Source organism: Ochlerotatus camptorhynchus, unplaced genomic scaffold, assembly GCF_037179485.1.
Source record: "Ochlerotatus camptorhynchus isolate MF236.1 unplaced genomic scaffold, CSIRO-AGI_Acam_v1.1 ptg000021l, whole genome shotgun sequence".
NCBI lineage: Eukaryota > Metazoa > Arthropoda > Insecta > Diptera > Culicidae > Ochlerotatus > Ochlerotatus camptorhynchus.
The window spans coordinates 3,715,782-3,734,516 of NW_027040513.1; the positions used below are offsets into that span (position 1 = coordinate 3,715,782).

Below are 18,735 nucleotides of genomic sequence, written 5' to 3' on the forward strand. Positions count from 1 at the left end.
GATAAGCAAACAAAAACAAACTGCCTGAAGTTACAGATATAAAGCCCCTTTACGTGACGTGGAGCAGATCATCATTGACGTGGAGACAGCGATTGCCAAGACACTGCCAACAACATCACAGAATACGGTCAGGACTATCACATCGAACATATTCAAGGACGGACAGGAACAAAGTCGTAACAACGAAAAGGAAATTCGGATTGTAAATAAAGGAGCAGAAAACTAAAGCAGCATCGAGTAGACCCCTTACAGAGCATGGTGAAACACGTGGAGAAAACACTGAAGGAGTGTAAATCAATATTAAGAGATGGAGCAGATCGTTTATGGGAATCCAATTCCATTCTAACCAGGATCAAAGGTCTCCCTAAAGTCCACAAACCGGCGAATGAAATGCGAGTCACAGCATTCCAGAGTATGCCGAATCAGTTCCAGAGTAATGCAATTAGTAACACCCAGGAGTTCGCCCAGCAATTAAATCTTCAGGAGACATCAACGAGGACGATATTAGGGTCAAGGAAGCGATCAACCATTTGGAGGACTGGCTATTAACATAACGAGAGGATGCAGCATGGAGAAACAAGGTTCGGACGTACTTTAAGCTGACCCACCTTTGTATGGAAGAGAACTAATTCTCTTTCCGAGGTTACTTCTACAAGCAGACGAAAGGAAAACTCGCATTTCTTGATCTTCTTGTCTTCAGGAAATCATCATCATCTTCTTCGTTTGAATACGAAGTTTACAAGAAACCAACAAGCACCAAAAGAGCTATCCCCTATACTTTCAACCATTCGTTCCAGCAGAAAATGGCCGCCTTTCACCACATGATTCATCGAATGCAGACTCTTCCACTCAGCGAAACAGGAAAGGTTAAGGAATTGCAGTGCATCTTTGAAACAGCGAAACTCAACGGATACAAGGAATCCACAATCCACGCAATCATCGATAACAAACGAACATTCTACAAAGAAGATTATTTATATCCAGCACCTGAACCCTTGAAACGAGTGTCCGTTCGATTTGATCAAGATATTACTTGTAAGCTAAGACCATAATTAAAAAAAATCGGATTAGATTTAGTTTTCACTAGCAGACAGAACCAGTTAAAATCATTTTTAGGATCCAATAAAGACCCAGTTAATAAGGCCAAAAAGCATGAGGGAAAAGGTCCAACATACGATTTCAAATAAAAGATTGCAGAACGAAACTTTCTCCGGGGCCGGACCTTTCAGATAATATTAGGCAACCATCGGTCATCGACTCGCATGGAAGAAACTGGTGTCCCGCAGGGCTCTGTAATTGCGGTCACCATCTTCTTGGTCGCAATGAACGGGGTATTCGTTGGTCTCCAAAAAGAGATATTTATCTTTGTCTATGCCAATGACATTATACTCTTGGCAGTAGGTCTCACCCTAAAGGCTCTCCGTAGAAAGCTACAGGCCGCAGTCCCTTCCATCCATAGATGGGCGTCTGAATCCTGGTTTGTGTTGTCAGCCGAGAAAAGTGTAATATCACACATATGTCGCTTTTCACATCGCCCCATACAAGACCCGATCACATGTGATGGTATCCCTATCCCTTTCCGGAAAAAAACATTCGGATTCTCGGAGCACTTCTAGATTGAAAACAGTTGCCGTACAAGACTGAATTTAATCCGCACCCTCTCTGGCCCGCATCGATGCAGCCATAGAGAACTCACCCTGACCCTAAGGGTAGCCAAAGCTGTAGAATCTTCTATGGGATAGAGCTCTTTTGCCCAGCTGCTGAACTCTTCATCACCAGACTGACCACTACCTACATCAAATCCATCCGCACTTCATCTACCCTCTCAGATTCAGATTGCGTGGAGCTTGGAGTTTTACCACTCAGGTACCAGGTGGCAGAAACACTAGCGTCGAGGACAATCAGTTTCCTAGAGGAAACAACCGGAACTGAAGAGATCTGCCTCCTCAGTGCGGGGTGCAGACTTCTTAAGACCCTGACCCACCAGAAACTCCCCCCAGTATCAGAAGTCCACTGGAACGGAGCGTCGATTTCTCTGTAGCCAGGCACTTCATAGCCGGAGACAACTCTCCGGAGATGCGCGCCTACGTTACCGATATTCTAGCGACAAAGTATCAAGACCACCACCACCGATACACGGACGGCTCTAAAGCTAGAGGAAAATTCGGATTTGGAATCGCAGATCCTACCGAGAGCCGTTTTTTTCCGGCTCCCTAACCAATGCTCCGTTTTCTGTCCGGAAAGTGCGGCCATTCTCCACGCTGTTACTGGCCAGTCAATTTTCATTTCAGAATTCCCGGTTTTTCTAGGTTTTCCCGGTTCAAATTTTAAAAATTTCGCGGGTTAATTCAACTAAAACTGAAAGGAATTGACTGAAAAGATAGAAAATATGTGATTTAAGAAGATTCTTAAGATTCTGGAACTTTGAAATTTGAGTATAGTCTGAAACTAGAACTTTTTTTTTTCAAAATTTGTGATTAATAACAATTTTCGTGATAAAATAAATAAATTACGAGATTTTGAAAAAAATTCAAGATAACAGATTTCAAAAATAAATCATATTTATGAGTCGTGGAGTCATAATTGTCAAGGCTCTGAGACTTGCAAGCATTTTAAGGGTTATAAGACATTACAGAACGATCGGTAGAATATTGCGGACAAACCCTGGATTTTTTAGTAAAATTTAAAAGAATTCAATGTGTTGATTACAAACAAATATTGAGGAGGATTCCCACATAATTTTCTGTGGAGAAGAATGCAAGTTCTAAATTCAATTCTTAGGTTAATTATGAAGATTTCAAAAATAGTTGTGAAAAAAAAACCTTTAAGAAAATTCCTACGTGATTCTGAGGAGATTTGTATGAGGATCGTGCGGAAAATGACTGATAAATTTTAAGAAGAGTTCCAAGATAATTATGATGAAAATTCAACAAGACACAGAGTTCTAACAGTGTTCTGGCGCTAATTTCAACCCTAATACGAAAGATTTATCACAGAGCTCTAGCAAAATATATTGCAAAAAAATGCTAATAACACTAGTTTACAGCATATTTGAACTTTGTACGCTGATAGTCATTTCCCATGTAAATCATGTGCTGAATCCAAAAATATTGTCAGAAAAAAATCACAGTAGGATAGTTTTCTGGATACAGCTAAAAATGAAATTTCACCTAATTAAAGTTTGTTTGCTAAAATACAAATATCTCCGGCTGTAATGAAGCTATATCAATTATTTTAATGACAAATTAAAAGTGAAAAAATTTACATTCGATCAACTGAATACTATTTTTCAGTGAGATTAGTGGTATTGTTGGCACAACCACTACAAACATTTGTATTTACCTTACTTAAAAACATTGCTGAAATCAAATTTTCTTGAAGATATGCAAAACATAAAAAAATAAACAAATTATTAATTAACAACAATGCCACTAATCTTTCTGACGAATGCTGTTCAACTGATCCAAAAACAAAAATTCGCTCCTTTCAAATCAATTCTAATAATTGATATAGCTTCATTACAGGCGGAGATATTTGTGTTTTAGTAAGTGAAATTTCATTTATTTAGCTGTATCTAGAAAACTATCTTACTGAGATTTCTTTTCTGACTACATTTTTGGATTCACGATTGTACATAAGAATCATGGGTCAAACATTGAAGTTCATTTTGGTAATTTAGTGTAATCGAAAAAAAAAATATTAAAAAATAATTCTAAATAAAATTTCAAAAGATTTATCCTGTTTTGAATAGAGTTAAAATGAAATTTTGAAAAGAATTTCAAAGGAATCAAAATCTCCGTTCAAGGGAATTCTAAGAAAGATTCCAATCAAGTTCAAATGTTTTCAAGGAAATTCCAAAAAGAATTCAACTTTTACGCAGTGTTTTACGCAGTGTTTTCTGGTTAATTCTGGAATTCATATCATGAGAATTTTGAATTACGAAAAATTAAAACCTCGGAAAAGAATAGTTCAGTTTCGGATTTTACAAATATCCAAAGTCCAGCATCTTTAATATTTTCTTTTAAGGTCCATGCACTTTACATCTGAAATTGAAAAGACAAAAAACAAATTGTAATTTTGCTGAGTGATTTAATTCAAAAACAATATGACGGGAGACTGAAGGAAATTATGTAGTTAACCATTAAATAATTCTGAAATTCTGGTGTAAAAATTTGTTTCTATGGTATGATTAATTTATTTTTCCCAATTCTTCCATCGAATTCCCAGATCCCAAGGCATCCATGGATCCAGGGGATCCAAGAACAATCGCCATCGAATACAGTTTTCCTCTGGATACCGGGTCACTGCGACATCAGAGGTAACTGTGAAGCAGATAATCTGGCAGCTACCGTCCGCTCTGGCCGACTCTTCAGTAAAGAGGTCCCTGGTCCTGACATTAAGCGCTGGGTCGGGGTCATTATCCGCGACGCCTGGAACCTTGAGTGGGCTTCCACAAGGCAATCTTTTATTCGAAAGTTGAAAGGGGAGACTTCCAAATGGCAAAACACTCCAAGTCGACAAGACCACGTCATATTGTCTCGAGTTAGTTCCGGGCACACACGTGCAACACACAACATCGGCTGCTCCTCCAATTTCCGGAAAACTTGGGACACTTGCAACCTTACCATGACAATGGAACACATATTGGTGGATTTCCCAGCGTTCAGCAATTTAAGAAGTCTTTACGGTATACTAAATAGCATAAGGAACGCCCAATCGAATGACCCATCAGCCAAAGCTGGTCATCTGCTCATTAAAGTCGCCAAACTTTACAAAAGTATTAAACCCCAAGGACTGACACGATCACCAATAACCCGCTATTGACACTGACTATCGACACCCTCAACAAAATTTCTACTATGTTTAACTAAGCCAGCAACTACGACACTACTCAGCGACCCTAGCAGCACACTTGTCACAAAACGGTTGTAGTAACTCCTATGCGACTTATTCCGGTCATAATCAAGTTACCGCAACTTTTTGAGACGGAAGTGTGTTGCTTGGGTATTATATTTGTACTCTTGTTTAAACCACTCTGTGTTTGAGGACTTCGCTCAGGAGCCCTATACCCTATAAAAAAAACTTTGTATTAGGGAAACCTTCCTCCGAGGCCCACCTTCTTGTTGGGAACCCCCTTCTAGAGCCCGGAATACTCAACTTTGCTAATTGAGGCATCCCCTTCTGGGGTTCCCAGAGATGAACCAGCCGACGGCTGAAAGTCTCTTTAATAAAGAAAGATTAGATAAGGTTGCAGAACACATCTTCACAGAGGACCACCAACTATCGACGGAGAACATCACGATTTTACGAACCGTATCTACACCATGGAAATTAGATGTTGCAGAGAGCCTCGAGATCAACAAACAACGGAATACAATTTTACTCAACAGGGATCAAGGAAACGGACACACATCAGCAGTTCCATTTCAAATGACGATTTGTTTTTTTTTAATTTTTCGATCGACCTTCTACGATAGTATTGAAACTTTGCACAGTTGTTTGTTATTGTCCAACATACTTGGTTCCCTAGTTTTGTACACGACTAACACTTGAAAAGGGCTTATGCAAAAATGATACGCATCAATGGAAAAACATATATCTTGCGAACGATTTGTTTGATTGAGATGCTGTCTTGGAAGAAGTTGCGGGCAAGTATTGTGCCTTTCATATACACTGTAAAAAATATAATTTTTGAACAAAAAAAAATCAAAATTATCAAAAAAAATAAAATTACTCAAATTGCGTATTTTTTTTAAATTATTTTTTTGTAGTTTAGATAAAGTAATACCTACTGACACTGTGTATTTGCTGGGAAAATCATAAACAAAAAAGTTATGAATTATTGAAAAAATAAGTATTTTCCAAAATACCACCTACGGTTATCGAATATCTTTGAAATAGTGTTAATATTAAAATACATCCAATTTACAACAAAAAAGGTCATAATGCTTAAATTGTCCAAAGTTGTTATTTTCGAGATACTTTAAAATTCACTTATCGCATATTTTAAGAAATTTTCGCCTTTTTGAGATGTTTACTCAAATTGCATATATCTTTAAAATATTTTTTTTTAGGTTTATTTTGTAGCTTAGGTAAAGAAACACCTATTGACACTGGGCAAATCATGAACAAAAAAGTTATGAATTATTGATAAAATAAGTATTTTTTCAAAATACTACCAATAGTTATCGAATATCTTTAAAATAGTGTTAATATTAAAACACATTAAATTTACAACAAAAGAGCTCATAATGCTTAAAGTGTCCAAAGTTGTTATTTTCGAGATACTCGTAGGTTAAAAAATTCACTTATCGCATAATTTGAGCAATTTTCGCTCTTTTGAGATGTTATTCGTTAGTGTTCAATCTTGAAAATATTTTTAACAAAAAGCCCAATTAATTTCCTTAAGCTTTGCTGTTCACAGTTTTTTAATCATACGCACGACGAATTTAAAAAAAAACCATTTCAAACAACACACTTTAAAAGTTTGTTCAGTTTCAATGGATTGAAAATCTATTGATAAATTACTGAGCAATGATTTTTCAAACATTGCCAAATTGCCGTTACACATTTCACCGAAGGCATCATATTCGAAGTGTTAACAACACTTCGTAAAACTATTTTATTGAATAGACAATAATAGTCACTGACATTTCCGGGGTGTAGATTTAGAATAAACAATACTAAATTTATAACTACAAGTTTGACGAGGTTTGATTGCACGTTGTCACAAATCCTTACTGACCTGCTTAACACTTGAAAGTAGTTCAATGTTGCAGTAATGCACATTCATACCGGTTTCGCCCAAACGACGTTAAATCTGCCTCCGTTTGGACTCTTCTCAATGGCAACACACAGTCCAGTTGGAGTAGCGGTACCCAATGCGACTGCGACACAATAAATGCCGTTTATTTTCAAGATTAAACAGATAGTTTCTGAACAAGCACCAAACAGTTCCGGTTCCCGAAAATTTAGTTCCATTTTTAACATATTTACGTGCAAGTAAACACACGCCTGAACGACCCTTGTTGTTGAAGAAGACTCATACGGAAACGAACAATTTAAGGTGTTGTTCAATCAAAAACTGAAAGTGCGCTGCTCCGCGTGCAATATACAGCCTCGATAAATGATCTGGGTCATGTTTCTCGTTTCCTATTTTAACATTCAGTGTACAACATACGTGCCTCGATTGGAACTGGAATGAGGAGAGCGACTGATGTGGAATCAGATGATGACCCAAGCAGCAGTGAACAGATTAAAAGTTAAGGTGTCTCCCGATAGCCAAGTCAGTAAAATGACTTGCAGGAGGCGACGGGTTCGATTATCGATCCGTTCATAGGTTGGAAAATTGCTCGGCATCCCTCTGTACAGAGTATCATTCTGCTAGCCACACAATATGCAACACATATTATAGACAAAGAACCAAGCTGAAGGCAGGCACTAAGTTCCATTTGGGACGTAACAGCGAAAGGAGAAGGAGATTTAAGGTAACAAATAATTCGATTGAAATTACATGAACCGTCCGTGCACGGATCATCAGATCTAATTGATGGTGATGGGAAAGGTATTCTTTGATCTGAAAAAGGTCGACTAAGCAAAACTACTTGCGATTCCATCATTCATTTTTACTCGAGAAGCCATGATCAGCACATGAGATCGCACAGTGACACATGAAAGCCGATTTGGCGTATCATTTCCGGCATTAGAGTCGGGATGAAGCCGAAAACAATCACAGAGACGATTTGAAACACCTCACCGCCGCCGTGACGTTGCAAAAACCTGGGGCCTCATTGCGCAAGTCGAAACGAAGCATTTTTCTATGAACGCTTGTATGAAAACGTTTGTCGTTTCGAATTGCGAAATGAGGCCCCCCTGCGGTTTAATCTTTTCCAATCGGTGATCTTTGAGCCGTTCAATTTACCTTTGCTCTTCAGATTATTACAGCGAATTTGGTCATTAGATCTGGTGCGCAATGACGCAAATATTTCGCGTGAAAAATCGACCCATCAAGTCGAAAAGGACCTGCAAAAACCGAAACCAGTTCTTCCGAGCTGGAATCCCGATCTCAGCAGCAACAGCAACAGCAAAGCAGAAACTCTGTGTTCCGTATTGATCAGTCGCGCATAATGACTCGATCAGGCGGGTCCCATTGCCAAACGGTGCTGCTGCTAGTGCTGGTGACGATCACGATCGTCGCAAGTAGAGCAGCAAAACAGGCCACCAGTTCCGATCGGAGCCGTACCGTATGTATTCCCAACATTTGGCGAAATGGTTAATCTTCATTTCTTTTATTATTTTTTCACAGGAGGACTATATCACGCAGTACGAGATCAACACGGAACGGTACCGAGTGACCACAGAAGATGGCTACCAGTTGATAGTTTACCGATTGTTACCGCAGGTCCCAACCAAAGGCGCCGTCGTGCTACAACATGGTATCCGACAGTCCTCCGCCGATTGGTTGATGTTGGATAATAATCTTCCGATGCAGCTTCTGTCTACCGGCATGGAAGTTTGGCTGGGGAACTCTCGAGCCTCACCGGAGTCTGCCGATCACACTAAATTTAGCAAAACTTCGGCCAAATATTGGGAGTTTAGCTTTCACGAAATTGGCTACTACGACCTAGCCGCCATTACGGATGCCGCCCTCCAAATCAGCCAGCGGAAGCAGATCCACATGGTCGCCTTCTCGGAGGGATCTACGGCTACCTTGACACTCCTCGCGCAACGTCCAGAGTATAACGATAAGATCACCTCTCTGAACCTGCTCGCACCTGCAGCCATCATGGGCAACAGCCAATTCAAGCTAGTGTCCCTGCTGTTCGACAAAATCCAAGTCATTTTCCCGTGGAAAATCACACAAATACTCTCCAACAACAATCAATTGTCGAACAACTCACAAAAACAACTCGAACACTTTCAACAGCTGATCCTGTCCGGCCGCTTCCGCCAGTACGATCACGGCCAACGAGAAAACATTCAACGGTACGGTACCCCGGAACCCCCGGACTACCCCCTGTGGCGAATCACACGACCGGTAGTCCTTCACTACGGCGGAAGAGATACGACCGTCCACCCAAGGGACGTCGAACAACTCAGCACCCAGTTCCCGAAGACCAGCCAAGTTCAATTGATCGAGTACGACAAGCTGGATCATAATGATTTCCTGACGCGATCAGATGCCGCCAGTGACGTGTATCCCATGGTCGTGGAATCCGTTATGAAGCGGCTCCAGTGAATTAGAGCGAAAAACCAAAACACAGATGTAAGCGGATAGCGACCGATAGAGAATAAGTGAGAGTGCGTGAATAAATTATTAAATGAGGAAGTGTTTGACGTGGTTTTTCAAAACCAGTTTGAGAGAATTCCGTTTGACGCAAAATAAGGAAAATTAGCTTAGTTTTGGGGGCTCGCACGGGGTTTGATTTTGCACGCGGAGTTAATATTGAATTCAAATGCTAATCATTGCTCTCTGGAAGTAAACCAGTTTAGTCACTGATCACTCCGGTCGTGGAATCTTTGGTGGGAACCACTTTTTGAATTTAGTGTATTCTAAATTGAGTACACTGATACACCGCGAGCAGAACGATTTCCGGATTACGGATCGAGGCATTGTTTTTGTTTGCGAGCAAAAGTGGGGGGCCAAAATTAACGACCGATAATTTATGACCGATCGTCGACTTATGTGATTCACATAATATTTTCTGGGGGACATCCTACATGGGATGCTGGAAGGAGATTCTTCTATCCCCCGCAAACTTTACGGAAGTGTCTTAGGTCTTAGGAATTCTCTTTCGGAATCGTTTGCACATCTCGTCTGCGTAGCCGGCGCCGGTGGTGTAGTGGTAAGCATGACTGATTTCTCACCCAAATGGGTCTTGGTTCAATCCCAGCCGAGGTCGATGGGATTTTTCTGAGGCATAAAAGTCTCTGGTCACGTCTTCCTTCGGAAGGAAAGTAATGCCGTTGGTCCCGACCCATGTGTGTTGAATGGGTGCGATATCGTAAGTAGTCAATGGATGGCAATCGATGTCCGTTGGTGATTGGAACTAGATTGCGGAACAGAGACTGACGTTAAATAATGGAAAGAATCTCGTCTGCATATGGTATGGCCATATAGCTCTGTTGACGTAGTTTTGAGTGCCGTTGATCATATTTCGTCGAGTAGATGTGATTTGAAATGTTACGTGATATGATTCCAAAGGATACGAAATTCGATCATACGGAACCATAATTCGGAATATCTGTAACCGGTTCCACAGTGGCCCTATGGCTCTATTGTTGTTGTTTTGAGTGCCATTGATCATATTTCGTTGAGTAGATATGATTTGATATGTTGTTTGGTATGGTTATGAGCGATATCAAATTTGACCGTACAGAACCATAATCCGGAATATCCGGAACCGGTTCTATGGTAGCCATATGGCTCTATAATTGTTGTTTTGAGTGCCATTGGTCATATTTCGTCGAGTAGATGTGATTTGATATGTCGCTTGGTATGGTTATGAGCGATATCAAATTTGACCATACAGAACCATAATGCGGAATATCCGTAACCGGTTTTACGGTGGCCTTAGGGCTCTGTTGACGTCGTTTTGAGTGCCATTTGTCATATTTCGTCGAGTAGATGTGATTTGATATTTCGCTTGATATAATTAAGTGAGATTTCAAATTTGACCATGTGGAACCATAATCCGGAAGATCTGGACCGGTTTCACGGTGGCCATATGGCTCTGTGGACGTCGTTCTGAGTGCCATTGGTCATATTTCGTCAAGTAGATGTGATTTTATATGTTGGTTGATATTGTTATGACAGACAATACATTTGACCATATGGAACCATAATCCGGAACATCCGGAACCGATTCCATGGTAGGCATGTGATCTTATGAATGTTCTCTATCATTTCCGGGAGTTCCACGAAAAAAAACAATGTGTTGTCGCGATGATATGTAAATATATGATGATAAAGATTGAAAAAACACCCCCTTGCCAACACATTCTTGTATATATAGAAAAGAGGGAGGGTCCTGGGGGGAGTACCACCCAACAAATGTAAGAACCACTCACCGGAATGATGTTAAAAAAAATTCATTTTAATCGGCTATGGCATCTCTGAGATACAATTTTTTGCAAATAAAAAGTTTGTCCCGGGCTTTTACTGGTTAAGGTGAAAGTGACCCGAGCAAAGCTGAAGATCAAATTGAAATCAAAATTTGCTGTTATGATGTAACTTATTTTGAATACTCCAGTTGATCTCATTTTGGTTGACTTAACGGTTAACACAGCAAAAATGAGAGCAAAATTTCACACTGTTGAAGCAAACGGAAAACTAATCCTGCTTTCAATGAAATCAATTTGATTACTGATTTTGCATTCATAATGTTTAACTGAATACGGGCCTAGAGTAAATGGTTACCATTCATGTTTCTCAAGCTGAAAGACTTGGGCTCCAATCTCACCGCGGGCAAGTCACGAATGACCTAAAATGTGTTAAACAAATCAGATAAACGATAATCATTAGTTCAACGACAGATGAATTTCAATTAAATTTCAAACAAGACGTAAACAGCAGAACTTCAAGTTAAGTTGCTTTCATTTAAAATGCTTGACTGCATAATGAAAGCACAATATGATATCAGACTTATGTCGCAACATTTGAAATCAAAATGAGTTTTCATTATGATAGGAACTGCACACTTTAATATCGATTTGCTTTCATTTTGTTAACCGACTTTGCTCGGGGATCTAGTGGGTAAATAAAAATTCAAAAATGGTTTTCTCTGAGACATAATTTCATATTGCAAATGGCTCTCATCGATGTTTTTAGTTTTTTCGCAATCTGAAGTGATGTCTCAGAGAATACCATTTTTGACATATTTATTTACTCACTAGGTCACTTCCCTTCATACAGCAACAAGTTGAGTATAGTTTGGCTAGTGAGACTTGATCTATTCGTTCTGTTATTATTTGATATTTAGACGGTGGTGTCTTCGGTGAAGTTTTTGTGCTTTCATTTGGTGTAAACATTAGAGTGGTCCTCAAATCAATTTATGTTCAAAAACTAACTAACTTATTTTTGATCATAATGACACATTTTCTTCAGCAGAGTTATGGCTGAGTTAAATTCCAACAACTTTGTTGTAGTAACATTTTATTCTATCTATTTTTTTTTCCTTTGGTTTGTTTTCCGTCGATCTTGTTTTCCGTGCTGAGCATCAATGCTACCGACGCCAGGGAGGCAGCTCCCACACCTGGACCCTACCTATCGAACCATCAACTCATGAACCGGGGACCAACGGCTTTACTTCCCTTCCAAAGGAAGGCGTGATCAGAGATGTTATGCCTCAGAACATCCCGGCGGCGCCGACTGGGATTGAACTCAGAACTACTGCGATGAGAGGAAATCACGCTTACCACTACACCAATGGCACCGCTCGCTAAAAATATTCTATTTATCAGGAGGAATTTCTTGCTAAAATATTCCAATCGCGAGGTATTCGCGATCAATCATATAAATTCGATATTTTTTTTGCTTTTTCTAGCTTCCTGGAAAAAACTCTACCAAAATTCGAAGTGTTTCTGGTTAGTTGACAACGTCATGTGGTATTCGGTCATTGCGAGAATTTGTATGTACCACTTCAATACTGCAACGCATTTGACCGCAAACGTTTGGCTACTAGGTACTTTATCGAAGAGCTTTGGGGGCTGGCAGCAAGGTGAGCGAACGTTCAATTAAAATTAACTTTTAAGCAACAATAATTTATGGTGGTCCTGAAAAGAACCGTTTTGTTGTGATGAGTTATTAGGGTGTTCAACACGGATGAGGCTGGCGAGCAGTATGTTGTTTAGAACGAGGGTGACGTGCTTGGCCTAGATGGCGCACAGCGGTTCAGAACGAGCAACTGAATCCGATCAGTAGCGGTGTGGCTTCTTCCTCCTTCTTCGGTGAATCGAGGGCTTTTGAAGGCAGCTAGCTATCAAAGCTGCTAGCGGGGAGTCATTCGTTGTGTACTGGAGAAAATGTATAAGCACTGCTGCTGCTGCTGCTGCTGATGACGACCGGATACCACCACTCACCACAAGCGGTGATTGAATAAACACCGTTCGGCGAGACTGGTTGGAATTCGATTTTGAAATCTCTGTTAGGGAAAGCGCTTTTTGCAGACAATCGGTGATATTTTTAATTATTATAGAAACAGTTGCACATTCGTGCTATTTTCAAAAGTGACCTTTTGAAAATTGATAAAGTGTTTCAAATTTCCAATCGATTGGCTAGTTTAGAATTAAAATCCATTCGCTATTGACAAAGTTGTAAGTGATCAAAACCTGACCACTTTTTGTAACGCGTTCGATTTTGGTTTTTTGAAATTGCACTCCCAATATGCTGCCGAATCATTCCTCCACCATTTGTCCATTCAAATTCAATTTTTCAATTCCGGGTTTTTTCCCGGTTATTAAAAAAAAAATAAAAAAACTAACGGCGCCGGTGGTGTAGTGGTAAGCGTGATTACCTCTTACCCCAGCAGGCCTGGGTTCAATCCCAGTCGGCGCCGCCGGGATGTTCTGAGGCATAACATCTCTGATCACGCCTTCCTTCGGATGGGAAGTAAAGCCGTTGGTCCCCGGTTCATGAGTTGATGGGTCGATAGGTAGGGTCCAGGTGTGGGAGCTGCCTTCCTGGCACGTCGGTAGCATTGGTGCTCAGCACGGAAAACAAGATCGACGGAAAAAACAAACCAAAGGAAAAAAAAAAAATTAAAAAAAACTCTACCTTAAACAAAAAAGACGTTCAAAAATAACCCTTTAGAGATAATGATAAAATTTATTCAGCAGAAGGCTGACAGTGGGTTATACAATAGTATTGACTACAATAACGAAAAAAGTTACCAAATAGTGACTTTAAAACAATAAAAAAGGGACCAATAGTGCCATTTGTTGATCGGAAAGATATTGAAGATATTAATCTAATCTGTAGTTGAATGCGGTCCGCTGTGACAAATATTATAAATTCTTAAACCATCATGAGCATTTTACAAGCTTTTTTTTTTTTTAAATAAAATAAATGGTTGAAGAATCTTATAAATTTGTTTTCGTAAAATAAGAAGTAATTGGTAAGCTCCATTTCCTCACACAGTAATCATTTTTCTGCCACGATTTTTTGAAACCAACCGTTGAATAAGTTGAATTTAGATACAGATCGCGAATTTGGTTGAATTTCGGGATGTGAAAGATTGAACATAGAAATTTATTAAGAAATCTTAAAATTGAAAAAAAAATTGAGGCGCAGGGAAAAATGCTCAACGTCTTGGACAAATCGTCACTTTAAGACAAGCAATTTTAAAGATCTCGAACATAGAAACTTCTGTAAAACTTCAAACATAGACAAACTTTCATATCTCTGGAATCTAGAAAAGTGTTCTGGATCGTATCAATAATTATCATTATTCTGGAACAGGGAAAATTTTCTCGAAAAAGTTGTAAGATTCTGCTATACATTTTAGAGATATTTGACATTTTTTTTTGTTCAATGCTGGTACTTAGTAATTTGTTATCTTTAATTTAAACAAATTAAGAAAGTGTAGAATAATTAACGATATGTTAGAATGTAAGTTCACAGTCCGAGAAACTTTTAATGATTCTAAAATATAAAAATATTTCATGATTTTAAACATAGAATTTGTCTAAAATCTGGGATTGGAAATTTGCTGATTCCGGACTTGTAGAAAATACAATTTGATGAGCTTAGAAAAGAATTTCTAAAAAAAAAGAAGATTCTACTACATGATTTTTCGATGTTTGCCAATACTAAAGCTTCCGGCCTTCAAAAATTTATCGAAATTCAGACCATTTTCCAACATATTAGGTTTAGAAAACTTTCAAGATGACGAATAGATATCGGAACCAGAGTTTATTTTTTTTCGAAACAATAGACAATGGAAAAAAAAATGTATATCCTAATCTTTCTTGAAGATAACGGACTTGAAATAAATGCACTCTGGTCATTCTATTTAAGAATTTAAAAACCTGTTTTTCCAGTTATCTAACCTCCAACCTGTTCCATTGAAACAGTTAAATATGGTAAAATATCCCAAATCCTTACTTGCAGTCATAGATTATTATTTCGCTTAACTGTTGACCCTAAAGAATACAGTATGTAATATGTAGTAAGGTCAAATCATGTTATTCGAAATTGAGGATTGGAATTCAAAAGACAAATTCAAGGAAATTCCAATGATGATTTTTGAAATAATCTTAAAAGAATCTTTACAGGATTCCCAGAGGATGATTTGAGAATGCTTAGCAAAATTTCACGGAAAGTATTTTTTATTTATAGTAATTTTCATACTCTCGGATCATTCGTGCTTTATCCGGGTGAGATTTGAACTCATGATTTTGGAGTGAGAGGTATGGATTCAAATCTTTATGTTTTAAAGACTAACCTCGGTATTCAAAGATGTCCTAGTCTTGGTATCTGGTTAGCACAAAGTGCAGAAATTAATGTTTAATTTATCTCCATGTCCGGCGCCGAACACTTGCATACCAAGCATTATCGGAGTTTGCAAGGAGTTTGAGACGGCATGAATCTGCTTCTCTATCTTGAAGTAGCTTCATAACAGGATATGGCTCGCTCAGCCTTTATACTAGAACTACTTCACTCGGAAAACTGTGGCTAAAGAATTCAAGCAATGACATCATATGACACCATATGCATTCCAATGACACCATATTAAATTCTATAAGTTTAGCTATCGTAGTAGGAACAACGACAAAATCACCGCTTGATCCGGGCACGAACAAATTGTGAGTGCGAGAAAAGAATAATATGAAAGTTGATTTATTCCAAGTAACATTATAAGATTAAAGGTTTAAAGGATTCTTCAAGACCAAATAATGGTCTACCTACAAAACTAATATAAAATCAAAAATTTTACCAGGGATGAGTATATATGATCTTTCCCGGTGCAATTTGGGTTTTCCCGCATTTTTCCCGGTAAATCCGAATTCTCGGTTTTTTCCCGGATTTCCCGGTTTTCCCGGTTGGATGGACACCCTGCATTTGGTATAGTTTGTTTAAGAGATTGATCTTTTATCTGCGAGAAATCTGTGTGTTGCCTAATCACGAATCAATCCGGAATTATAAAGCTCTTGTGGAATGCAAGTTTACCGAAGGTCAACGTTTTTCGGATTCGTTTCGTGCCTGGCTCCAATCCAACCCGTTCCAAACTTTTTCAATTAATCATTCATCTAATTAACTCAAGCGGATTAACGCCTCGTTGAGACAAAACTCTCCTAAGCGTGACAAATCCTACTCTTTTGATTTCGACTGAAAACTTTTCGCACCCCCTAGAGCAGACGACACTTTGAAATATATTCATCGCCCTCTTCAATGGCCTACAGTTCTGAGAACTGTTTAACTTTGTTTTAAATTCATCTCACCTGATTCTAACCCCACCTTCGTCTAATTTCCCCCGGCTAACGACTTCTTGATGCTTGAGAAATAGCTCCACAGCTGAACTTTTCCGATAATAATCTCGTGTCGTTCTCTCGTTTTTTTTTTTGGAAAAAAAATGGTGACAAAACGTCTCAACAGCACGTGCTTTCCCTCCTCGTGTTTCAAGTAAGTTGAAAATTATGAATAATGATGACACCCAGATGTGCCCCATCCATGCCATTTTCCTTTTCGGGTACATAATCAACGAGATCGCCCGGATAGAGCAACGGACGATTTTCCACTGGAGGTCAAAAAAAAGTTGACAACAGTTGCAACGGGATCCCGGGAGTGGAGTCGGAGGTAGCAGCACTGGAAGAAAATTTCGCTCATTATGCTCCTCACACTGACTGGGTTGAGGCTGTTTCACGGTCATGAGTCACGTTCACACTGGACGTGCCCGGATGAATGCTCCCCCGGCCGAACGGAAAACTCTGAAATTGTTGAGACGAGTCGAGTCAGTCTAAGTGACTGACTGCGGGACCGGGCAGACTTCGTCTTCATCGTTAAATATTGCTCCACCGGGATGTGCTAGGGGGGAAAAAAAGCAGGCGGGGGCGTCCGTAGTGATGAATTGAGTGTGTTACTTTTGGAAGGTGTAGGGCGTGACGGAAACATTTTGTTCGTCCTTTTTGTCTCACAATGTTGGGATAGTTTGGAAATTAGCAAAATTGTCCTTCGGTGAACGAATTGCTTGGAATAAATGCTGTCATCGATTGAGAATCGCATTTCAAATGGCTGTTAATGCTCGACAAAATCAAAATAGGGTAAATTAGGAGCATTTAGGACATTACATCCATTTCCCCTACATACTACTAATTTATTTTTGTTAGAAATTTCGGATTGATCAGGAGCATCATCAGGGACTCTATAAAGGTATTTAAATTATTTTCATAGAAATTTTAGTATGAAAAGAACAGTGTGTTACTTAGACCAATAGTTACAATATTGTACAACGTGTAACTGTTATGAGAGCTAAAAAGTTCTTCAAAGCAAAGAAGGCCTTAAAACGCCAAAATGTTTTGAACATTAAACTAAAAATAACTGAAAAGTTTGTGAAAATGAAGAAATTTTTTTGAAACGACAAAACGATCTTTAAAACACCAAAATGGTCAAGAAAAGGGAATTACAAATGATCTAAACAAATGTGAAATGGTTATGCTAAAATTGTCTTAACCCTCTGTCCGTATATTACCTGTGAACTAATAAATTGAATTAATTTTATTGAAAATTTTACTTTGGTTGTACCCAAAAGTTGGTGTTGATCAGCCTGACATTAGCGGTAAAATACCAGATTTATACCAAATGCAAAATACTTTGGAAGGTTGATAGTTCCGCTAGAGTATGGCAGTATGAAAATTGAATAAGTAGAAGTTGAAATTGAGCGATTCAATTTTCATACTGCCGTACTCTAGCGGAACTATGAATCTACCCTGTTCAGACCTTTCTCCAGCTAATAATTTATCACTCTGAAAATCGTTAACTTCACGAATGAAGTAACAAAAAAAAAACACTTTGTATTATCCACAGTTTCATGCAAATCGGAGATGGTCACATCAGATCATCTTGTCATTTGGCGTGGATCTGTTCACTTTCTCGCAATTCAGACCTATTGAATTCTGACCGCTGATACTGAGCGGCAAGTGTTAAGAGGATCTACCTTGAAATAGTACAAAAAATATGCTGGAACGATGCCTTTTTGAACTGCAAACATACACTACGCAAATTTTCATAAGAGAAATCAAATTTACCCTAACCTCGAAAGGCCTGGGTTCAATCCCAGGCCCGCCGGGATTTTGAGGCATAATCTCTGATGATTTGGAAGCAAACATTTGTTTATAGCTTTGTAATGTTCGAAACATTCCTTTGTCGTTTAAAATACTCTATGTAGAAATAGTTAAATCTAAATCAATTAGACTTGGAGCTCTAGGTAATTTTGAGTAGCATTTTAATCAAAATTTCAGAAGAATTAAAGGTTAACTCCAAAGTAGTTCTGAAGATAACCTTATCGGGATTATGAGTAGAGTTCCAGGGAATTCTAAAGAAAATCTGAAGGAATATTGACAAACTCAATGACGCAATTCTAACACTTCCCTTAAGGCGATGACATCATATCAAGAAGACTGGCAACTTTGTCAGAATCCAAGTGACAGATGCAATAGCGCTGCGCTTGGGTGAAGGTGGAAGCAACGCATAGAAAAATGAGCAAACACACAAACCTTTCTTCTGAGGATGTAATCTTT

The 18,735-nt window shown here is 38.9% G+C and overlaps 2 protein-coding genes across 4 annotated transcripts in view; one reads left to right on the forward strand and one right to left on the reverse strand.

The window, feature by feature from the left end:
* aPKC (protein kinase C iota type) overlaps positions 1-18,735 on the reverse strand; it is a 499,255-nt gene that overhangs the window by 228,783 nt on the left and 251,737 nt on the right. The window lies entirely within an intron of this gene.
* LOC135703653 (lipase 1-like) lies at positions 8,119-9,494 on the forward strand. Its single transcript, XM_065224936.1, has 2 exons — positions 8,119-8,243; positions 8,306-9,494. Exons 1-2 carry the CDS (start codon positions 8,127-8,129, stop codon positions 9,236-9,238), a joined length of 1,050 nt encoding a protein of 349 aa, XP_065081008.1. The 5' UTR covers positions 8,119-8,126; the 3' UTR covers positions 9,239-9,494.